Here is a 25,270-nt window from a genome sequence, read left to right as displayed (position 1 = left end):
TTGCTGTATTCTGTATTTTGACAGTTAAGCAAATTGCTGAAAGGTGTAGTTCATAAGTTGTTGTACGTACAACGCTAAGAAAAAGGACTGTCAATATTTTCCCCCCGTAAAATGACAGTTTTTGCTAGCCTATTATAAGATTAGTGGCTGTTGGAACAATTTGCTAGAGATCAGCAGTAGCTTGGAGCAGAATCCTGTTTGGCTCAGTTCCTATTTCTGTCTGAACTAGCTGCCAAATACTCATCCATCTCCTGTCATTCAATGGCAGGATCTTCAAGATTTCTGCTGCGTTTCCTCTTTGATCTGCCCTCCACCCCCGCAATGAACACAGCCTATTGTCTAGGTTAGGTCTATTTTCTAGATTCACTTGCTTTCTGGTTTGTAGTTTCAGGAATTGCTTGTGCAATTGGGCTACTGGGAGAAACAGGCAAAAAAGTGAACCAATGAGACACTCAGTTAGTCACAAGCCAAGTACATTTCCCAGTGGAAGTTACATTGTGTGACTGTTCCCCTGAAAACCAGTCCTTGTCAATTTCCTTCTAACTGCTTGCTAGTCAGTTAAAAATACCTCCTTAAATGATTATTTCCCTGCTCTTAAGAGATACCATGTGGTGCCTCCTAAAGCACCCTCAGAGACAGCTTGATGAGTGACTCAACAGTTGGCAGGTCAGCAATAAACTATGATTTTTTTTAAAAGCAGGATTAAAAAAAAAACAACTACCAAGAGATGGCAGTGCTTTAGCTGTATTTGTTGTGCAGTATTTGTCTCATGGGCCATACACATGTTAGAGAATAAATGAGCACATAGCTCTATAGCATATATTCATAAAACATTCTGAGCAAGTATTAGCATTCTCGGGGCTGTGCTGTTTCAGTTGTTTTGGGCAAATAATGCACCCATCCATTTTATGTTTGAAGTTGGCTTTGTCACATCTTATTGATTTTCTAAGGATTAATTTCAGACTCAAATCCACTTCATTCAAACCATGCTTCCTAAGGACAAAATGAATATACATTATATTGAAGGCTTGAATCTAGTTGTAATTTCTTATGATACCTGAGCCACTTTCTTGGGGTGCTGTAAATCCAGGACTCACTCTGGTGCTTAGGATGGTTAGCATGCCTATAAATTTGGACATAGCCTCCTAGCCAATGATTTGTAGAGTAAGGGCATCCGTTGAACAGAGCATCTGTCTGTCTGTCTGTCCTGTCCCAGGAAGCTGCCTACTAAATTCAGCACCTCTCTCCAAAATCTTCCAGATGGACTATGATTCAACATGAACAAGCCAACAGCCACAAATACGGATACAGTTTCTTAACGCTACCTTTCTCAATATGAATTTAGTTTCATTTGACTGCATTTAATAAGATTGATTAGTATCATGTAAATGAGTAGTACCTCCATTACAGCAAAAAATTCTACTAGAATTTCAAAAGGAATAAAGGCAAGTGTTCCTGTGAAGCCTCATTATCTGTCTTCTTTCCCTCTTTCTTGCTTTAACTTATTCATAGATTCCGCCATCACCCCACTTCTTATAAACACAAAATAAAGGGGGGAGGATCTGTTTCACTATTCTTCCTTTGCACAAATAAATATGCTCCTTTTAAAACTCTTTTATAACAGGGTCCTTGTTGGGATTTAGAGGCTTTCTACATTGGCATGGCACATAATTTACCCCACAGGCAGGACAGTGGTGGTAAACCATGTTCAACTGGGTTTAAAAGCAGGGAATTTATTGTGCATTTCATGGTGCAAAAAAAAAAGCACGTGAGAAACCGTATATGAATGCTTTCCCCTGGTGTTCTTCCAATCTGAACAAGCTGTAAGCGACCAGGGCTGTGTACATTTAGGTTGCCTGAAAAATCTTCCCATTCTCCAGCACAGGGGTAGCTAACCTTTTTCAACCTGAGGGCTGCATTGACGGTCAGCCAGCCTTCCATGGTCACATGCCAGTGGTTGGTGCAGCAAATGTATATCCACATGCATATACTGTGCTCTCTTTCCTCTCTTTCTCAGATACACAATCATACACACATAAACATGCAGGCAGACAAAAAAGCACACATAGCGTTTCTAGCCTTCTCTACCCCAGTGCTAGGATGGTGGTGGGAGCTGGAAATGCTGGGGTTTTGTTTTTTTACTTTACACAGATCATTTTGTGCAAAGGGAACAGGCAACATCTCTCCCCACCCTAATTCTAGCACGGGTATACTACCTTGAGCTCCTTAGAGGAAAGGCAGGATATAAATATATTGAGAAATTATTTTTATTTTTATTTTAAGGGTGAGAAACATTCAGATTCTGAGACAATGTTATATGCAGGCTATTTCACAGGTGGCTAAGTGTTCATGGTCATTTCTCCCTGACTTTCTTCCTCCTGCTGTCTGCGGAGTTCTGATCAAATTACCTTAAGCTTGAGCATTTGTTGCAGCTTAGCTGTAGCAAATCCTCTTTTATTAATAGAAAAGAAAATTTTACATTCATTCCTGTTGGAAAATAAATAAATAAAAACAAACCAATTCTAAAAAATAAATTACAACACTACAGGAATAATAATTATAGTAACTAATTCTTCAGCTCACTTCTGCATTTTCTCTAAGGGAGAAAACATGGAAAAAAAACCTATGAAAACATAGGTCATCCTTCCTATATCACCTTCCTATGCAAATATTCGACTCTCAATATTAAGCAAACAGGATATTGTGCAAGGTATAAAGCAGCAGCTCTCCAAAGGTCTTTTAAAGATCTGCTATCTGACCTTATTTTCATTAACTGGAGATGAAGGGAAGTGGAGCTGGGATGTTCTACATGCCAAGCATATACACTCAGTTAGTCCTCCTATAAAATATACCATTGTATTCTAAAATAACCATGCTAGCTTGTTACTGCAAGACACAGAGTTATAGTATCTTACAGGATAGCACGTTTATAATTTGGACATATGAAGCTGCCTTAGGTTAGTTTATGATAAAAGTCTTTCACACCACCCAATTGATCATGGCATGCATTTCATAGGAAGGAGTTTACTGCATCTCTTGATATGTGTCATTCTAAAATCCAATTGCTTTCAGGGCTTGAAATGTTTTTGGGATGAATTCAACACTGCACTATGTTGATCGTTCTGCAGGGCAAGCATTTCTGGGGGTTCTCTTGCCTCCCCACAGCCTGGACTTAAACTTGTGCAATGGTGCTCCCCTACCCCCCACAATGTATATCAAAGTGGGTTCTGGGGAGTTTTAAAGAACCCACTGCCCTGGAACAGCACATTTGCCCCATTTGGCAAGCTGAAATGCTTGCTCTGAGGGAACAACTGGAAGGGCTTGTTGTTGAATTCCTCCCAAATTCTTTACAAATTTCTTGCCTAGCTTTTCCTGAGCTACAACTGGGGAACACCCAACAACCACTGAGTCTTGTGTTGACATTATTTCATTAAGTCAAAAGTGGGAAACAGTTGTTGGGGCAGATCCTGAGCTCTCTTTTCCTCCCTGGGCCACTTTAACTGGTGGACAGGGTTGTCCTTTTTGTCAAACGCCTGACTGTCAAGTGACACAACTTCAAAGGAAAGGATCAGCAGCACATTACTTTGCAGCCTGGCCTGAGTTCAAGCAGTCACTTCAAAGGAAAAAACGTTCCTTTGGTTTGATCTTAAGATGACTTGTCTTTGGCACCAAACTTAAAAGGTGCCAAATGCAACTCCTACTTGCCAGGGAACAACTGGACGTGCACATTAAGGCTCCCACACACCTGGTGTCACAGATGATATCAGGTGTGTGGCAAGTAGGCATGGTTTGGTGAAAACAAACTCACAGGCCAAATTAGTTCCTCTGCCAGGCCAATTTGGCCTGTGGGCTGGAGGTTCCCCATTGCTGCATTAAGTTAAAATACTTTAACCTGAATTGAATCAGGACATGGTGTTTGGCCTTTCAGATAAACTCAGTTCCAACAATAGAGTACATCTTTGCCAAGATTAGCTGCAAGCTTGACTTCCTATATTTATACCTCAACTCCTTTCAAAGCTTCATGCAGGTAGCAATTTAAAGCCTATTACAACACACTAAAACTCTAACCTTCCTGAAAGCTTAACCCTAGTACTGAAATCCAGCCCCAAAGAATTACATCTTACAATATTTTTCTGAAAGATGCTCAGGATTTGGGCAATTTCAAAGGGAAGGAAGCTCTGTGACTGAGTAGGGAAAGCAGAAGCAGCAAACAAGTCCAAATCCCTCTTTGCACCCTGCCCGAATATAGCAAAATATGGTCTCTCAGTTATCCTACCAACAGCCAGCACATTTTAGACCTACATGACTTATTTCATAATTGTAGAATTTAAACCTCATAAAATACAAATAATGAATGCGCAATAGACCCAAAATTCCCCCTACATGCCAAAACCAACATCTAACACACTGTGGCCCTACCAAATGATTAGCTTACCTATTCAGGCTATAGTACCATGATCAACAAGCAAACATTTGAAAAACAACCTTAATTAATATTGCGGTTTTATTAAAAAAACTTGAAAGTACACAGAGTTACATTCAAAACTCATCATTTAAGAAGGTATGCCAATTATCAGTTTATGCACTTTTTATTGTTGCGCTCAAAGGTGATCATTAAAAAATAAATCACAGTTTTATTGTGTTCCCAATTGTTTGTCAGGTCTTTGATTACAAAGTGAGAGGGAAATAAATGAAGCAGGAAAAAAACTTCATAGAAACACTTGATACCATGAAATCTAGAAACTTTCCCAGACTTGACACAGTGACAAACATGAGATTTTAATAAATGAGCCAAACAACAGAAACAGAGGTCCCTAAATTTGGAACCAATTGTATTTAACTTTTTAGTTCATCATATGTACAAAAGGGAAGAGGAACATCATATTAGTGGAAGTAAATACTCTTAACATTTTTAAAGAATAGACTGTACTAGGCTGGAAAAGACCAGAAGCCAAATGTATACTGGTGTGGAACTACTACAGTGGCACCTCGAGTTACAAACGCCTCAGGTCACAAACACTACAAACTCCGCTAACCTGGAAGAGTTACCCCGAGTTGAGAACTTTGCCCCAGGATGAGAGCAGAAATCGTGTGCCAGCGGTGCAGTGGCAGCAAGAGGTCCCATTAGCGAAAGCACACCTCTAATTAAGAACAGTTTCAGGTTAAGAACGGACCTCTGGAACTAATTAAGTTCGTAACTAGGGGTATCACTGTATGCTACTTCCTAATCAAATTCTAATGTAACCTTTAGAGCAAGAAATAAGGAACAAATCCACACTACCATTAGACTTGAAGGAGTCAGCATGAAGGGGCACACAACATTGTTTAAGTGTGGTTTTCCAAAGCATAATCAGGTATTACAGCAGATTAACTGGAGTTCCACAAGTATAGTCTGATTATCTGTTCAAAAAGGTCTGGAGGAAAGTGTGAGAAGCACAACTTTCACAGTTAATTGTAAACTGGTGTGGGTATTAGTGTGTGCATAGTAATTAAATTTTTGAGACATGCCAGAAACAGGAAGCTCTCAAGAGAAATTGAAAGTGACCAATAAAATTGAATGCTAAACTCATAATAAAAATGAAACTAGATAAGAATCAATGAGATAAAATGATAATTCAGGCTGAATACAACAGGTTATTTGAATAATTAATCTACAGGGATCATGCTCGTCACAGATCTACAAAGATATTAATTTATAGTAAAGTCTGTGAAGACAATTTTCACTGAATAATCTTATCTTCAGGGTGCTCCTCTGAAATTATTCCACAATACGTGAGTTAGGATGTTAGGGTCTTATCTGAGATCTGCCCCAGACTTTGTTAAATCATTAAGTGAGCAGTTCTAAAGTACTAATTTCTCTGCATTTTGAACAGTTTGCAAACTAACAATAGAAGCAAGAGTGAAATATAAGCAGTTAACCAGAACGTAAGAAGCTGGTATGTTCCCTGCATTTCCCCAAAGAGCTAAATTTATGGTAGGAACAATGCTGCTAAAATAGATGAAAAGTTCAGAAGAGACATTGAGCACTAGGGAAAAACGTTTTTTCTTGCTTTATCAGTTATGCAATTCTAATTCTGGGATCTATTCCGAAGTGTCCAGCTGCCAGCCAGCCAGAGGTCAGAACTAGACTGAGATTAAAATAGGGGTAATTTTTGGGAAACCACTGCAAAAGGAGACAAAGTATATATTTGTTGAGGATGCACTGTTCTGAATTCTTTTTCTGCCTTCAGTCACTTCATCACATTCCTGACTAGCCAACATGGCAAGTCCAGGAATCACTGTCCTTGCTTAGAATCAGCTTGTTTTCCACTCAATGGCAACAAGCTGGGCTCACCTTTTAACACTTTTAGGGATGGCTGAATGTGAGTTTTCCCTTCTGTAACTGATGCTGTAGTCTTTTAACTTTTCTGTTTTATTCTTTATTTTAAATATAATTATATGTTTATTTTTATTGTACCTTGTCCTTTGATTTTTTGTGAACAGTGGGTAATAAATATTTATAACAAATGAACAGGATATAGTCAAATCTGGTTATGAAGCACTGTGAAATCATACACATGACTGATCAGGATCAGCCTGGGAAAGAGAAAAGCCAAAGCAATGGCTGATTTTGAGGAAGCAACAACCTGGACCTCACATAATGCCACCCCAAGGTATGTCTTAGTGTGAACAAGGAGCATGCTAGTACCCAGTTAAAAAAATCAGTCACTTCACTTCTCTCCTCCTTCTCCTGCGCTACCCAAACCTAAACCACGGTTTGGCTGAGTGTTACGTCCAAACTCAGGCTTCTCATTGGTCTTAGTCCAAACAAGCCACAAACTTTAACCAAAGTTTGGTTCTTATATCATTTTTGGGGTGGGGTGGGGGAAAGAGACAAGAAACTTGGGTTCAAACATAACATTAAACTTGGCTTAGCATTATGTGTGAATGAGGCCACTGACAGAGAAAGGGCTCTTCCTTTCTCTCTCAAAAAAGGTGAACACTAAATAACTAAGATGTTTCAGGAACTATTTCAGTCCTTTCCCTACCAGGGTTTTTATTTAATCTAGATGGGTAAATTTCCTTTCCCAGGTTGCAATCTCTTCTCTTCTGGTTTTTCAGGGACTGGTGATGAACACTTGATTTAGGCAAGTCTTTAGTTTGGAATAATGCCATACATCCGAAGCAATATGTAATTGCAATCTGGCTCTCTTTTTTGGTTTCTTTTAACTAGATTGCATTGCTTTATTGTATCTAAATTCTTGTTGCACTCAACTATAGAAACATTGCCAAACAGTTCCATGAGTTATAGATGGCCAGAATTAACACCAACGCCACTACCACTGACGAAACCTACATGAAAACAAAAATCTAATAAAAATAAAAGTGTTTATTTTTTCTGCTTTGAGAATACAGTATATGAGAGTGTATGAATGATATGATAATGTTATGAAGTATTATTAGTTTTAAAAAAAATATTATTCAATACTAAGGGAATTCCACCAGCAGTAGAAAACAAAACTATCTACAGTGAAACATTCTTTTGAAGGTTTCACATATCTCTGGTAGAGAGGCAAGATATAAAGTTGCTGTAACAGATAAGAACTTAGTTGTGCTAACTGTTTTTGTGTGCAGGGGAATTGCTGTGTATATACAAGCATTAACACACAACATTCTTATTCTTTCTCAACATATTTTTCAGGAGTCACTTGTATATTCCTGGAGACGCTGTTTAATCTCCAGGTCAAAATGATAATGCATGGGCTGATTAACCTATAAATAATATAGGAAACTTTATTCAGAATAGCATTTTTAAAAGTTCAGGCAATTCCCAATTTAATCAATTGGTCTGTTCAGGGAAGAGCTCTAGTTAGATTTACAGCTTCCTTTATCGAAAGAGCTCAGGGCAAGTAGCAATTATACTGAGATGTGGTTCCCTGACACTGAAGGGCTAACAGTCTACGTTTACTGGTTCCCAGATGATGAAAGCAACATTGGTTGCAAATAGGAAATCTTAAAGCAGATAATACCCTTCTAATTTATGTTCCGACTAAATAAATATTATTCATTTATAAAGCACATTACAAGTGGTACTTCAGAAGTGGATTTTTTCTATTTTACTGAAGGATAACTAAGACTGAATGATAATGATTTACCAAATGCCATTGAGTAATCCATGGTTAAGATGGATTCCTTGCTCTAGAATTGCCCCCATTCAGACTGGACCATGCAGACCACTAATATAACGAAACACAGAGCATTACCATTAGATAAAACTAATGGCCCTACAATATGGTCTGAAGGCAAATGAGACCACTACCTTGCTGAAGCTAAGCAGGACTTGGTGTGGTTGGTGCCTGGATGGGCTGCTACTTTTGAACAACATATACACACCACCTTGGGTTCCATGATGGAAGCAAGACAAAAAATAAATACTTAACAAACAAACAAACATCATCAAATGCTTAGCTGGTAATCTACTCATTTTCAAGTTATATAGACTTTTAATGTTATTTGGTTTAGAAAACTGTTTTTTCCACAGTGGTACCTACTATCAGAGGTACACCGTTGGGGGTGCTGAGGCCCTGGGTGCAATTTTGAGAGGCATCCCCACAGCAGGCTCCTTCATCTGAGACTGGCTCTGTGCCAAAGGAGCTGCACTTTGGCTGTGGTGCTTGTGCCTGGCGCAGCTCCGCCCCTGAGTCAGGCCTGACCCAGGAGAGGAGAGCAGGCACACCTCATGTCCAGTGGCAGCAGCTCTGCCGCTAGGTCACTTCTGGCCCGGTGGCGAAGAACATCCTACCTCAGCCATGGCAAGGCACGTCCAACCGCAGCAGCACTGCCTCCCCCTGACCCGGCGGCGGAGAGCAGAGGGAGAGTGGGTGGCAAAGCTGCTGTCTGCTTTCCTTGGCCTGGCTGCAGAAGCTCCACAGGCCTGACCCGGCGGCAGAGAGTAGGAGGAGAATGGGCAGCAGCTTCCCCGCCCCTCTCCTAACCCTGTACTGTGGCATGCGGAGGGCGCCCTCCATGCCCCCACCCCTCTATGGGGCGTGCCATGCACACTCGCTTCAGACAGCTCCGCCGCTGCTTATTATGGGAAACTAAGACACTGGACAGTGAAAACTAAACACATAACTAAGGCTGGAAGCCACTGCCTTACACAACACAGTAGTATTTACTTCCACATAAACATGCCTAGTTGTAAGACAATGAAACAATAATACAGGCATAGAGATAAATAGCTGAAGAAGCAAAGAAATACTGTACTACTTACCCTCATTGAGGTCTCTCCTCCATGTGGCTGCTGCAGCCTGAAGACCTGAGCCACCATATGTTCTGTGGAAGGGTGCAAGAGGATGCGACGGGATGCCAGTCCTACCATGACATACCTGCCCATTGGGGACAGGCTCACAGAAATAGCATTGGGACCTAGAGATAAACACAAATACATATTTGCTTTCTTCACTTAGGGACCTGCGTGATGATTTCTACCTTCCTTCATGTCAATTTCTGCAACTGGGGCTGTAACAAATTCACTCTATGAATCCTTGTAAAAACAACCATACAAGATTACCAGTTAATAATCTGCAAGAAGATTATTTTTTATTGCAGAATCATTAAAGACAAAAGAAATAGAAAACAAAAAGGCAAAAAATACAGGGAGGGGAGGAAAACCCAGCAGCTCACATTAACAAAACATTTAAACATAAATACATCCACCTTAGTTTATACGTGATGATCAATATATGCTGTCCAAATATGTATCCAAGCAAAGTCGGCGTTTATAGAAAGTACACTAAAATGTGACAAGAGTATTAAAGTCATCAAAACATTGCATTAGAGGTGGCAGATATTTATCCTTCCAGACTCATAATATAAATCTCCTAGTGATTATTAGGGCATATAAGATCCATTCTTGCCATCCTGTTGTTGATCCCCATACTAGAGGAATATAATTTAGAAGTACATAAACACCTACAAATTTCAAGAATTTTGCCAATACAAAATTGGAGGTGACGACAACTTCAGAACCCGCCACCCTCAATTTCCTCCTACAGGATCACAACATATGTCTCAGCATTGCATTTCCAGCATCTATCTGGAATTCCAGACAATGCCTTTTTTGCAGAATCAATCTCAATTTTAAATCTAAAGAAACATTTTATATGGACTCTAAAGCAATTTCCCATTGTTTAGGTAGAGCATATTCCAGAAAGCCAGGGCTTGCGGTTTGTTGCTCCAAGCTTCAGGAAAGGTCTAGAGAACAGAAGTGATTCAGTAGTATGTACTCGTGCTCAAGGTAGGTCATGGTTTATGGTTTGCTGTGATGTATGAAATCTACTGATCGCCGAAGAATTGATGCTTTTGAATTATGGTGCTGGAGGAGACTCTTGAGAGTCCCATGGACTGCAAGAAGATCAAACGCACCCATTCTTAAGGAAATTAGCCCCGAGTGCTCACTGGAAGGACAGATCATGAAGCTGAGGCTCCAATACTTTGGCCACCTCATGAGAAGAGAAGACTCCCTGGAAAAGACCCTGATGTTGGAAAAGATTGAGGGCACAAGGAGAAGGGGACGACAGAGGACGAGATGGTTGGACAGTGTTCTCGAAGCTACTAACATGAGTTTGACCATGAGTGGAGGACAGGAGTGCCTGGCGTGCTCTGGTCCATGGGGTCACGAAGAGTCGGACACGACTAAACGACTAAACAACAACATGAAATCTACTGTATTATCAGTTTGATATCTTGAACATGACATTTTTATTTTTAAGTGTATCCAAGTATTAAAACCCTGATTCCCCACCCCCTACCCCAAACCACTTGACCCATCAATGAGCTCTTACCAAATCGCTTTGTGTACAGCATCTCGCCCAAGTTATGTGGTGCTAGGGAATATACTGCCAGTATTCCCTCATCAGGAAAGCCCCGTTGACTACTAGGAATGAAGGCTGCCAGGAGCTGCCCGTCTGCAGAAATATCACAACTGGCATCATTGTATATCTTGCAGTTCTGAACAAGCACATTCACAGAGGCTGAAAAAGAAAAAAGAAGGATCAAGAATTTCAGCTGGAAATAAGGGAGAATAGAAAATACACCCATAAAAAAAACCACTGCATTTTATACAAAAGGCTGTGGAACTTGGACTTTCCCAAAGCTGTTCAGAGGCATTACTTGTCTTGCTGGGTTACAATATCTCTCAAGAAGAAGATGGCAAACATGAGGATTGGAGATCCATGCACTCTTAGAACCAAGCATGAATGAAGCACTTTGGTCCCTGAGAAATAGCTGTTCACAAAGCTGAAAATTAAAAGCATTAGATCTGACAATAATAAAAAAAGCATTTCTTGCCTCGTTACTCTCCTTATATTATTGCATAATATCAATTGCAGTCGTTGCTATGACAATGCAATGAAGGGCAGAATGATGACAAATTGGCACATTTAAGAATTTGTGGACATCTGCGACCAATGCAGGAGAAGCCAAGAAATTCTTTTGGAAGTATTGGAATTACATACATAGGTAGTAAATGAACATACTAACATGTTATGTGAAAAAGCCCATTTTGGTGCCACCACATACAGGTTCGTCATGTTAAACACACTCATTTCTTTCTCCTTCAACATCTAAACTCCAGCCAACTGCTGCCACTTTTACCTAGTGATGTTTGGGAACTTCTCCAAGTTCAGACTCAGAGAATAACATTAGGGATTTGAAAAACCTACCTGAAATGAGCATTACAGCCCTCTAAAGTCTTCTGCACCCCATGGCCATCTCCACCAGTGCTCACCCTTCAGAAAATCTACTCTCCCCTTCTCTTGCAAGTGATAGGATAGGGAAGGAAAAAAGTGGTGAACACACAGGGGGATTTCTGCCATTCCCACCACTACCACTCCTCACTGTTACCCTTATGTGCTGATTGAGACATAAAGCCCAGGGGATTGTGGGAGCTATGTTCTGAGGACTGCTACAATTCTACCATTAGATATTGGGTCCAATCTTATGGCAGGGTAGATACTGCAATGCTTCTTTCCCTCACATGTAATTGGGACCTGAAAGGAAGTGGGAATTTCTTCCAAATTTGCCACACACACACACACACACACACACACACACACACACAACATCAGTCAACCACCAGAGGACTAATCTTGTTATAGGATAGGGCCACAGATAGCAAACAGAAAGCCATGCTTGCTATCACCATTTACAATGCTTATATTTCATATCCTATAGATTGAACTTGGCTCAGCCTAGGTCTTGCCTTGCCTTCTTTCTTCCAGGGTGGATTTGATCTCACCTTACAACCACTAGGTTGCCACTCCCTCCCTACGGTTTCTAATCCACAAGAGGAAAAAGTTACAAACAATTTATTTATTTTTTTGCCAGCTCATCATGTTGCTGAAGCAGCAGAAAAGGTTGGAGCTGGAAGAATTTCTCCTTCTATGCATCTTTTTAAAGATACATGCTGCTTCTGCATGACAGACTTGGAAACCACATACAATGTTACCTCGCGTTAAGTAATTAATTCGTTCCAGAGGTCCGTTCTTAACCTGAAACTGTTCTTAACCTGAAGCACTTTAGCTAATGGGGCCTCCTGCTGCTGCTGTGCTGCCGGAGCACGATTTCTGTTCTCATCCTGAAGCAAAGTTCTTAACCCAAGGTACTATTTCTGGGTTAGCAGAGTCTGTAACCTGAAGCATATGTAACCTGAAGTGTATGTAACCTGAGGTACCACTGTATCCAACTGGGCTATTTGCCCCACAGCCCTCTGTCTTCCAGAGATTTCTTGCACACCCAATTCTTTCCTGCCCTTCTTCTTCTAAGATGCAACTGTTGGTCCCCAGTGCAACTTTTTTATTTGGCCTTTTCTTCAGCAACGTGACTCTACTATTCGCTGTTTCCTGCTTTTTCGTCCCGCTGTCTAAATCAGTCTTGCTTTGTTTAATCTACACTGGTTCTCAGTTTCTGTTTTTAGGCCCTAATTTGAGGTTTTTCTCTACCTCCCTATATTTATCCTTCCTCTTATATGGTCCTTGGCTTGTTATCTTTTTATTTCCTCAACCTCCTCCTACCTCATTCACTCAGCCCACTTTGGTCATCCACCCTTTTTGCCCCATAGTTTCTTCTTCCTTCTAGAACCTCTTGTTACTCAGTCTACCTACTTTATCCACACAACTTCTCCTATTGTACAATCAACATTAGGGTTTTGAGTCAGCCAAATCAGCTTTGTAATTTCCCTCACATCTATTTTGCCTAGTTTGTTTTCCTAACATTCAATGCCACTGTTGCTGATGCCCCCGCCCTCACATTAAAATATATAGACTAACATGTTTCTAGCAAGATGCTTTCAGAAGGGAAGAATCTGCGCTAATGAAACATTCGCTAACGTGAGCATTTAGAGGAGGAAGAATTGTCTACATCAGGGGAATTGTTGCAACTCGACTGCCTTTCATCTCTGGTTTTCTTTTACATTGTTAATAATGCCAAGATCAAAGATCAATTGGGACACCAAGGAACGCTTATGTATAAAACGGAGGGAGATCCAGAACTATCAGCAAGAGAGATACTCTGTTTCTTGTGAAAACACAACTATTAGTGGCAACCACAATACTCTGATGATTCTCAACAACTGGCTTTTCTTATGGGCTGTTTATTTTTACACATCTCAATTCCTGTTTAACATTTCATTTCTAATTGGGTTATTTTCAATCTGTTGTGTGGTGAATTAGCAGGAGACACATTTATCAAATAACCACTATTGACTCTCAATTAAACCTTGACTTATGTTAACATGAGAGACAGGATTTCTAGCTACTAGTTGAATGATGGCCTCAAAGTAGCATTAGCTACATGTTCACCACTTAAACTTAATATGGTGCACGTGCAACCAATCATGTGTAACACTGACCACCTAATATCTGAGAAGGCATGGAATGTGGTAGAAATCACATCAATGCAGGCAAAGGACTGCACTATGTTTACTGGAATTGGAGTCAAAATCCAAATTCTGAAATTGCCAATTCCCCTCCCCCATCCTGAAAGACTTAAGAGAATTTTAAAGGCTTTCATTTAAACTGTTCCATGGAAGACAAGATCACATATTCAACTCCTCTGACTAAGAATCCCATGTTAAAGGGAAAGGACATATACTATTCACTCTAGTATTAGGAAAATAAGCACATGAAGGAACATTTTATGATATGGCTGCTAAATAGACACTTAAAATTTCTGATTATTTAATTAACCATACAAGAAGAAGAGAAGAAGAGTTTGGATTTGATATCCCGCCTTTCACTCCCTTTAAGGAGTCTCAAAGCGGCTAACATTCTCCTTTCCCTTCCTCCCCCACAACAAACACTCTGTGAGGTGAGTGGGGCTGAGAGACTTCAAAGAAGTGTGACTGGCCCAAGGTCACCCAGCAGCTGCATGTGGAGGAGCGTTTCTCTTCTCTTCTCAAAAGGGGTCTGTTTTATTCATACCAAAATCCATTCTCACTCTGTTCAAGCCTGTACCTAGCTTTCTGGAATTCAGAAAGTATGAATCTAGCAGTCATGATTAGCTGTGAGTCACATCAGCTTTTTAAAATTTACTACTTGAGTCTTCGGACAGCCGCTCCTATTACAAAGCTGCTGCAACATATGCAAATTTTTCAGCAAGATTACTGCTGCCAAATTGTAAGTGTCCATGAAGGTGAACCTCTGTGCTGCCATTCCGTACCTGCTACTTTTAGTGCAATTATTATTTTACTTTATCAGTTTCATAAAATCTAAATACCACTTGATTGTAGAACAACAACAACCCTCAATTATGAAATAAAACGCATTTTGCATACTTGTTAGAGGCCGCACCTATTCTGGTTTGTCTCCTGGAAACAACTGTTTTATAATAAGATTTTCTAGAGGTACTGTTGTGAACTGATTTCTGAAGTTCTTGCCTACTGACACATCAAGCAGACACCTCCACTGTACTCTTCTCAAAGCCTGCTAAAAACATTTTTGCTTAGGCAAGCAAATCCAGACATGTAGAATGTTGACATGTGTTTTAATCTGGTTTTCAGTATATCACTGTTTTGTAATTATTTTTTTAATGTTTTTAATAGTCATTCTTTTATTGATAATTTTATTGTTTTATTCTTTTTACCAGCAGGGAACAGCAGGGAGCAGGATTTAATCTCCACACACCAACCGATGAGCAGAAATTAAAGTCCTTCTTCTTTAAATTGGAGGGAGGGAGGGAGGTGGCATTGGAGTTCACACCACTGCTGCCACCTGCTTAAAGGAGCAGCAACGTAAAACACCATTTGAAACAGGAATTCCCTTCCTATAAGGCAGAGTGGTGAAGGGAGGCTGCTTCAAAGGCTGCTTTATTGTTTTAAAACAATTATCTCACTTCCATTGCAAGCATGCAGTTAAAACATTCTCCCCTTTAAAGGAGGGGAGAGGATGTTTCAAAAGGTGCTTTGCTAAGCCATGAAAGGAATTTTGACAAGATCAGACCCATGGAGCCAAAAAAGTTCCCCACCTGTCATCTAGTAACCAGATTAGGGTTAAACCTCTACACCCAGCTCAGCACTCCATTGGGGATGCAAATCACCCCATCCTCAGCCATCAAATGGATCATTTCATGAGCAGGGAGGACGTGATAACCCATCTTCCTCATCTGATCTACATGGATCCGCAGAGGAGTGGGGCTATGTGTCAGTGTGGTAGAGCAGCAGTATGTGGCTCCCAAAGACAGGGAGCATGCACACTGCCAAGTCTTCAGCTGAGTCAATTTCCTTAAATGACACAAAACTATTGGCTTTATTTGCCTTCAGCAACACTGCAGTTTAATCAAAGCTGACTGGATAAATTGCATCATGACATCATGATGTCAGCATTAATCCCTGACTAGCTGTGATTACTGGGGGGGGGGGTGACCCCTTTGCCACCAAATGGCACCAGAGCAGCAGCAGCAGCAGCAGCAACTCAATGTTACGGCCAATGCATTAAATACAGAATATGCCAGGTTCAAATCCTGGTATTTCCAGAGGGCCGAGAAAAAAATCCCATCTGAAATGTTGGCCTGCTGCCAGTCAATATACACATCACTAGATAGACTAGTGGTCTGACTTGGTACAAGCGCATACACTTTTTTTAAAAAACCCCACAGTGCTCATTGCACCACAGGCACCCAGCTGAAGCTGTGATTGTACCCCATGGGCATCAAGTGCACTTATCACTGAGGTAAAACAGTTAACAAAATGAAGAACTCATAAATAAGACTGCACAGAGATCATGAAGAACTACAGCTTGCTGCCAAGTGCTGTGAAAAGGTGAGCTGCGTAAACCTTGAGTGGTGTTTTACAACGTGCAGAAGCTGCCCTCTCACCTTAACATGTTCAAGAGGAGAATTTGGCAAAATTCTATTCAAAATCCAATTTATGATTGAAATTATAAAGGATTGTGTATGCTATGTCTGTATGAACAATGGGTTTGTCATTGGCAGAACGGCAATCTCCCTCTCCTCCTGCTTCACAAGTTGCCTTTGCAATTCGGCTCTCTTTCTAGCTTACCATTGCTTATTTCAGGTAAGTCAAATTTGGTGAAATCCCACCACTGAAGCCGGTAGGTGGTGTTGGCAATATTACTCGCTACAGCAGACTGCCCATCTCCAATCACAGCCCCTAGGGACAAAACGAAAAGAAGATTAGTGAAGTTGAGCAACTGATTTAGTAAACAAAGCAATCAAAACACACCAGCTGGAAGGGATGAAGTCCAAAGGTTTGTTGACTCCTTAGCAAAATCAAAGAGGCAAGTCAGAGGACGCAAAAGATGCCAAAGAAATAAGAAAGTTGCATCTAAAAACCCAGTCAAACGATAACATCATTGGAAGACTTTAAATGGTAAGCAACAATAAATCGTCAGGATTACAGAGTTGTATTCACCCTGGAATTGTGAAAAATACTGAAAAATTGCAAAACCAGTAACTATAATAAATAATCCTGCACTAAAATGAAGATAACATGACAGTGAATTTATTTTATTTAAATAATTTATAAAATAAAAAATCTAATACAGCATCAATACAAAAAGAACACATTAAATCCATCTGTAAAGCCAACAGAAGTAATATGCAAGAATGTTACTCAGAAAAAAAACCCAGGCTAAAGAACAAATTATTGGTGTCATCCAAGTTTCCACAGGGCATGTATTCCAAAGTCTTTTATTTTTATTGTTTCATAGCACAATAAATCTGTGCCTGTGCCAATATGCTGCTGTGTTATGATCCAAGCATATATTCACTCTAAAAAGTTCCTCCCTGACGCAGACTGCCATCTAAGCCAGCCAATACCTCTGCCATCTTGGAACCGTCAAGGTTCCAACAGTGGCATCCCTAGTGCCAAGGAAGCTTAACTTTCTACGTTTTCTGTCCATACAGATACACTACCTAATGCGTTAACATAGAATGGTCAAAATAGGCAAAAATACATGGGCAAAAATAGTCAGGTCTCTGTCTTCAAGGAGTTTACAATCTAAAATAAGACAATGGGGAATGCAAAAGATGTGAGAGTCAAGTGTTGAGAAGAATATGGGAAAAGACAGTTACATTTATTTTTCAAAGATCAGTTGCAGCCGAAAATAAACATAAATGTGATAAAGCTAAAGGTGACGTGGAAAAGGAGAGTTTTGAGGAGAAGAGGCAGTGCCATGTCTGTCAGACAGAACAATCCACCCCACCCCACCAAAATTTACCATGCAGAATGGTGTCTGGATGAGGGAGAGGTGATCCTCCTAGCCCTGCCCAGTTTCATCACTGAGCAGTGCTCCAAAGCGCTTGCCCCGACATGAGAAGAGCCTTCTGGAGCAGGCCTCTTGCTTTCTCAGTGGCCTACCAGATACATATGGGAAGCACACAAGTAGGACTTGAGAGCAACGACACTCTCCCTTCCCGTGGTTATCAGAACTGGTATTCAGCAGAGTTGGCTGGAAGCCCCCTCTGCTCCGCCAGCAGAGGATTTGCTGGATCCTGAGCTGGTCCTGATACCAACATGTGACTGCATCAGCCTGGGAGCTGGAAAAGCAAGTATTTTTTCCCTTCCACTCTGCACCACTTTCTGCCCATCTACCCCTCTCCATTCAGCCCTGATGATGCCAGCTGGCAGTTTGAATTGCCCCCATAGATCTTGTGAAGCCTGCAGTTAGCTAAAACATTGTGAACATTATATTACAATCACTATATTCCTTGAAGGAAGCTACAAGAGAATTTGCAACTCCAATGCTGAACAAAAAATAATAATCCAGGTAATTCAGACTGTGCTACATGCCAGACAGCCCAATTGTTTTGGCAGATGATTCAAGTTTGCTATGCACTGCTAGGCATGAAAGCATGCAAGGTGAACAGGCCTAGTTGTCTATGTTCTTTCCATTCTTCTCTCCTTTTGGCCTCTGCTTATCAAAACCTAGCAAGAAGCAGAGTACTGTGAAAGAAAGGCACAGGGAGGGGGAACTCTAATGTCCTCATATATATGTATTTTACACATGAAAAAGAAATCCAAAAGGAAAGAGAGACAATGAATTGAAGAGGGAGATTTTTAAAATGCATCAGCCCTTTTGCACGAACTAGTCAATTTTAGGCAGCCACCTAATTCCACAACAAGTTTAAGGAATACAGTATGTCCTAGCAAAAATAGGGCTTTCGTAATGTGCACTCTGCCACATCAGACCTGTTCTCCACAATACACTGCTTGGTCTATACAGTGATACCTCGGGTTACATACGCTTCAGGTTACGGACTCCGCTAACCCAGAAATAGTACCCCAGGGTTAAGAACTTTGCTGCAGGATGAGAACAGAAATCGTGCTCCAGCAGCGCGGCGGCAGCGGGAGGTCCCATTAGCTAAAATGGTGCTTCAGGTTAGGAACAGTTTCAGGTTCAGAACGGACCTCCAGAAGTACTTAACCCGAGGTACCACTGTATAGTAATTTCAGTTGCATTTGTAGGATATGCAGGTAAAGCAAATGTAAGAACCAAACAGTACTGAGCAAACATAAGAAGTTAACATCATTTTACTCAGCCATGTTGCTTCCTGGCCCAGGACCTTTGAGGCTACGTGGACTGTTAGCAGAAATCAGTGGGATAAAATATTAATTGCAACTACATAAAGGCAAGGATAGGAACCTGTGACCCTTCAGGTGCTCTTGTATTCGAACCCCCATTAGTATGGCCAATAGTCAGAAATGATTAGAGCTGTAGTCCAAAAACCTGTAGCATCAACCATTCCTAACTTAAAGTGACCAGTAGAAGTATTTTAGCACTGATGAAAGCTCAATAGTCTGCTCCTTGCCACTGCTGTGAAAAAAAACACCACAACCTCTATTCAAAGATTATTTAGATTTCAAAATGCTGAAGTGGAAGCTGAAGGGAAATTGAAATGCAGTAAACGTGGGTTTGATTGGCAACTTTCCTGCGTCTGTCTATCACTGGATAATAAACACTGAGGGATGACAGAAATGAAGATAAATCCTTTCTGCAGTACCCCTCCTTCTCCAACAGCTCTCAGTCAACTTATGACAGGAGAGTCATGGGAGGAAATCAGCACTTCAACAACAAAATGGGGTTGTGCTCACCCTATTGCGTAATGCCTTCATGCAACTCAGCCATCCATCATTTAGAAGATGTGTGCTTTTAAAGCATATTGTGGAATCGACAACATTTGAGTGATACATCACATGTGCATGTATATAAACTTGGACCAGCCCAGATGGTGTGCCTTTGGAACAGCCAAGTGATGGTAAAGAATGGACATTCTGATCCAAAGAGAACATTCCAAGATTACTTTGCTTTTGGTTTAGCAATCTTGGCCTTCATGGTAAAAAAGTCTATGCATTTTTTTTCTTAGCCACAAGTCTAAGGTGAAGAACCATTTTAGAAAGAAAAGTAGGGGCGGGGGCAGCAGAGAAAGGAGTAGTTTCCTTTGATAACTTGCTTCTATGACAATTTTCTGCGATTTGACAGTTTTACTATTCCAAAAATTAAACTTCAGGAGTGGAATGAAAAGTCCATTTGTAAAATATAGTACATTAGGATCTGTATAGTACATTAGGATCAGTTATATCCAACCAATATGATGGGGCCGCACTTCCTCTGAAGGAAGGCTCATTTGTCAGCAACAGTAAACTGAGCCTTAAAAAAAATATCTTTATTAATAAATATATAAAAATATTGGATTAGGTGCAACTTTTTCCACAAGAGTTAGGATAATCTATGCAAATCAGGGTGCTTTTGTTTCTGTTAATGAGATAAACTCAAATATATTGTATTTAAAAACAGAAACACAACAGGGCTTCTCCCACTCCATTATTGTTTTACTGCATCCTTAGCTGAAGCCACAAAATGTAATAAAACAATAAGGGGGTTAAAGTAGGATTCGAGGAACGTAAAGTCAACTTATTCACAGACTATGTAGCATTATTTGTAACTAATAGCGATAATTTATTTTAAAAGTTATTAATTTTGATTAAAGATTTTAGTGAAGTCTCAGTTTATAAAAACAATTTTACAAACCCAAATGGAAAGCTTTAGCATGGGTAGGCCTGTTAAATGGAAAAAATACCCAAATACACAATCCCATGAAGAGATTTTTCAATTAATTACCTGGGAATATGGTTTATGCAAAATATCAAAGGCTTAATCCAAATATAATAATGTTAAATTATTATAGGAAGTGGAAGGTGATGCAAGTCTACGGGGTGGGGGGATCTCCCAGATTGGGGAAAGCATGGCTTTAAAAAATACAGTCTTGCCAAAGACGCACATTTTTAGTTTTAAATATACTGTTATTATTACTGTAGATGTGATATGTCCTATGCTTGTTCATGTACTATAATGCCATGCTTTAGTATTATGTCCATATATAATTCCCCCCTCACACCATCACACAACTTACAAGGATAACTAACAATTATTCACAAGTATAGAGAATTTGGAAGACTTTGTGCAGCATTGTTCTCCTAGCAAAAAATTATCAATGTCATTAAAAGAATTACTCAGAAAAACTGCTAGTTTCTCTTACTTTGGAAAAGCTTGATTAAACTTTGTTTAACTGTCACTCAGTTCAAGTTAGGTATTTTAAAATTGGCTTGTGTATTAAATACATCCCCCACAACGGTCTGCTGATGCTTGTTTCCAATTTATTTTTGCTTTTAACTAGTTTTTCACTTTCTATGAATATATATACAAACAATATATATATATATGTATATATATATATATATATATATATATATATACACACACACACATATATATATATATATATATATATATATATATACACACACATATATATATATATACACACATATATATATATACACATACCCCTGATGTACAGCCATTTCAAAAGGCTGTTGGCCCTTACTGATATGTTGAGAGCAGCCTGATAAAGGATTAGGGAATGAAAACCTAACTCTGGGACATGCAGCAAATGGTGCAGGCATGTTCAATTACCCAAAAGGTGGCACATTTTAGAAAACATTAGGTTGGGGAATACTATTTGGCAGGCAGAAGCTTCACACAAGGAAAAATCGAATTTTCAAACAATTACACAGGCTGTTTGTTGTTATGTAACCTGTTCCTCAGTAGGATCTTGAGACAAGAAACAAAAGAATAAGTTAATCAGTGTGCTCTCCCCTGCTTCTAGGTTTGAAGAATTTGCCAGAATATTGAATGATACTTGCCTGACAAGAACAGTTTTCAAAAAGATATGTTTCTCCTAAAACTGCTATAGCACAGATTCCTATTTAGATGAAGATGTTTTTCTGTTTTTATTTGGCAATGATTTGTGATGGGACCTACTGAATGCAACTGATTTAATTTTATTTGTAACATTTGTTTTCCATGAGCAAATTGTAGGCTCTTCAACACTTCTCCAGAGTATTCATGAAGTGCTGCATTGTTTTCCAGAATTCTATTCCATTAATTGTTAGCTCTTTGTACAATGTGTTCTGCAGCAATTGTATTTCCTATTGGTCTAATCCCAATCTTTTTTCTTGATACACCAGGAAAGAATTTAGTGATATGAACAACTGGCTGTGTTTGATCACGGGACATGATGATTCTATCTGTTTTTAGTACAAATGGGACAGTAGTGCTCATAAAACATGGACTTCATATAAAGAGCACATTTTTGGCATTGCCATGTACAGTGGTACCTCAGGTTAAGTACTTAATTCGTTCCAGAGGTCCGTACTTAACCTGAAACTGTTCTTAACCTGAAGCACCACTTTAGCTAATGGGGCCTCCCACTGCTGCTGCGCCGCCAGAGCACGATTTCTGTTCTCATCCTGAAGCAAAGTTCTAAACCTGAAGCACTATTTCTGGGTTAGCGGAGTCTGTAACCTGTAGCGTATGTAACCCGAGGTACCACTGTACTCCTTTTAAATATCCACCAGCCATTTCACACACACACACACACACACACACACACACCGTCCCCACCATTGTTTGGGAGTGCAGCCCCCGCCATCCGATTCATCACTGCCATACACCTTGATGTTGAAATGGTGCCGTCAAGTGTCTTTCTATAAGTGCCAGGCCGCAATTATTTGCCTGTAGTTTAACAGGTATAGATTCAACTCTTCTGCAGTATCTCTATATGCTACTGAGGCATGTGCCATGCACTAGCGGCACAGAGCACCAAAGGTGACCTCAGCCGGTATAGTTTTGCTAAACTGAAAGTACTTGCTTGTAAAAAAGAACAAAAGAATAAAGGTAACATGTAGATCTATCATGTGCAGCCACAATGTGAAAACCGTACAGGCTTTTTCTCCATACAGAAGTGCTGTGTAAGAAAGCTATCGTGTTTAAGAGGCTCACCATAAAATCACACTGGGAAGGCTATAAAGCAGGCTTCCTCAAACTCGGCCCTCCAGATATTTTGAGACTATAATTCCCATCTCCCAGACCACTGGTCCTGCTAGCTAGGAATCATGGGAGTTGTAGGCCAAAAACATCTGGAGGGCTGAGTTTGAGGAAGCCTGCTATAAAGGAAAAGTGAATTTCTTAGAACTGCAACATATCTGGCTGCCAAAATTCAGTTCTCTGTCAACCATGTATGTCAAGCAACTGAACATAGTATCTTGCTCAGAATTAGCTTCCCAAAGGTTATCAACCACTATGACCAGAAGCTGAATTATTTCAGGGAAGGGAGCACACACTATTTTTTCAGCACATAAACAAGTATCAACATATTAAGGGCTTATGCATTGAAAGCATACTACTAATACATTTTAGTCTTCCCAGAATAATCCTACAAGTCAGGATTGGAAGGCACTTGTGTGAAATATAGTTCACATGTACAGTGGTACCTCGGGTTAAGAACTTAATTCGTTTCGGAGGTCCGTTCGTAACCTGAAACTGTTCTTAACCTGAAGCACCACTTTAGCTAATGGGGCCTCCCGCTGCCGCTGCACTGCAGCTACACAATTTCTGTTCTCATCCTGAAGCGAAGTTCTTAACCCAAGGTACTATTTCTGGGTTAGCGGAGTCTGTAACCTGAAGCGTCTGTAACCTGAAGCGTCTGTAACCCAAGGTACCACTGTACTGCATTGTTGTAGCATTCAAACACTATATTGAGGTGGCAGGAGCTGATGGGAACTGTAACATAGAACATATGGAGGGCATCAGGTTGGATCAAGACAGCTCTGGAACTATGTGAACCTTGTAGGCAACCATTGATAGTGCAGGTAAATGAAATTATTACAAGCAACAGTTTGGTTTTCCATACAGTGGTACCTCTGGTTACGAACGCCTCGGGTTACATTTTTTCAGGTTACAAACGTTTTTAACCGGGAAGTGAGTGTTCAGAGCTCTCGGAGGCCTCGCTGCTGCCCGGAGTCAAACCCGGACATCCACGGGGCCTGCGGAGGCTCCGCGACTGGGCTCCACCAGCAGGAGCTCTTGGATGCCTCCGCGAATGCTGGGAGCCAGGCCCTGATATCCGCAGGATGCCCAGCAGGTCACATCCGAGCCCCAAAGATGAGCCTGGGCTGAAAAGCCCTTTACCAACCCTTGCCCCACCCTCAGTTGTAGCAAGATGGGTGGCACCTAGCCAGGTAAGCCCACCTACCTTGTGGGGGGGGGGGAGTGAAAAATTTTGGGATTCTGCAAGGGATTTATTTAGGTGAGTCTGCCCTGTGCCTTTGTCTCTGCTTTGTTCCTTCGTTTGGGGGACTTCTGGGGGACTCTGCCTTCTGTCATTGTTTTGGGGATCGTGTGGAGCTCAGTTCAGCTGCTGGTTGATTGTGTGACTGCAAAAATGGATAAAAGACCCCCATCCAAACAATGACTATAATCAGTGCATGTAAGAAAAAAATAAATATTAATTTTTTCATCTACAATACTATCTTATTTATTTTATAGTACAGTACATTGATTATTGCCTTCATTTTATGGATCAATGGTCTCATTAGAAAGTAAAATTCATGTTAAATTGCTGTTTTAGGGGGTGTTTTTCATCGTCTGGAACAGATCAATCCACTTTTCCATTACTTTCAATGGGAAAGTGCGCTTCAGGTTAAGAACACTTCAGGTTAAGAACAGACTTCCGGAACCAATTAAGTACTTAACCTGAGGTACCACCATATCCTTAAATCAGCTTCAATTCCATGAAATAATATAGGCAAGAAGGCATGTGTTATACTACAATCTGAGTTCCTGGAAGGGCTCACCACCCAGATACACTGTCCCATTTAGTCACATCACATTTAGCCACCCTTTTCCACATCACAAGATATAGACAACAATGGAAAATGAATAAGATTATGTTATCCTGCAATTCAAGGTTAAGAACAATGGGTTCATACTAACGGCAAACAAATTTAAAGACATTTATATTTGCCTAGCTCGTCTAGCACTTAACAAGAGTACAGGTTCACACGTCTCCTTTATTCACCTTTTCAACTTATAGGTGAAAGCAAAGAAGTGAAGTTCTTCTGCGGGCTTCTGAAATCCCTGAGAACTGGCAGGGTCTCAGAAAACTGATCTGTACGTTGTTACAGAGCCTCTCATATAAAAGGCTGCTCTCTGTAGTTCAACCCCTTGATCTCATTGCCTGGTTACTTTTCCATCTTCATTAAATGCTGTAGAAATCTGGTTTTTAGTCTACACATCACTGTTTATACTTTGCACAAAAACAGAGCAAGATCTATGCCTGGCAGGCAGTTCTTTGTGTAAAGCTCTCTCTTCCTTCTTTCTGACTTTTCAGAGCATGAAATATGCTTGCTAATTCTAAATGCTTCACATGG

The 25,270-nt window shown here is 40.4% G+C and overlaps 1 protein-coding gene across 3 annotated transcripts in view; it reads right to left on the bottom strand.

Annotated features, from left to right (window-relative positions):
- The window catches only part of AMBRA1 (autophagy and beclin 1 regulator 1), a 145,038-nt gene that overhangs the window by 38,698 nt on the left and 81,070 nt on the right, over nucleotides 1–25,270 (bottom strand). For all 3 annotated transcript variants that reach the window (XM_081001446.1, XM_081001448.1, XM_081001447.1), the window contains 3 exons: nucleotides 16,538–16,648; nucleotides 10,827–11,015; nucleotides 9,254–9,408 (listed from right to left, as the gene is read on the bottom strand). In XM_081001446.1, coding sequence (XP_080857572.1) covers nucleotides 9,254–9,408; nucleotides 10,827–11,015; nucleotides 16,538–16,648 — 455 coding nt within the window. The remainder of the gene's footprint in view (nucleotides 1–9,253; nucleotides 9,409–10,826; nucleotides 11,016–16,537; nucleotides 16,649–25,270) is intronic.

Source organism: Podarcis pityusensis (assembly GCF_964106645.2).
Source record: "Podarcis pityusensis genome assembly, chromosome: 1".
NCBI classification, from domain to species: domain Eukaryota; kingdom Metazoa; phylum Chordata; class Lepidosauria; order Squamata; family Lacertidae; genus Podarcis; species Podarcis pityusensis.
The sequence above is the reverse complement of the archived record's forward strand: the minus strand, read 5'-3'. Positions and strand labels throughout refer to the sequence as shown.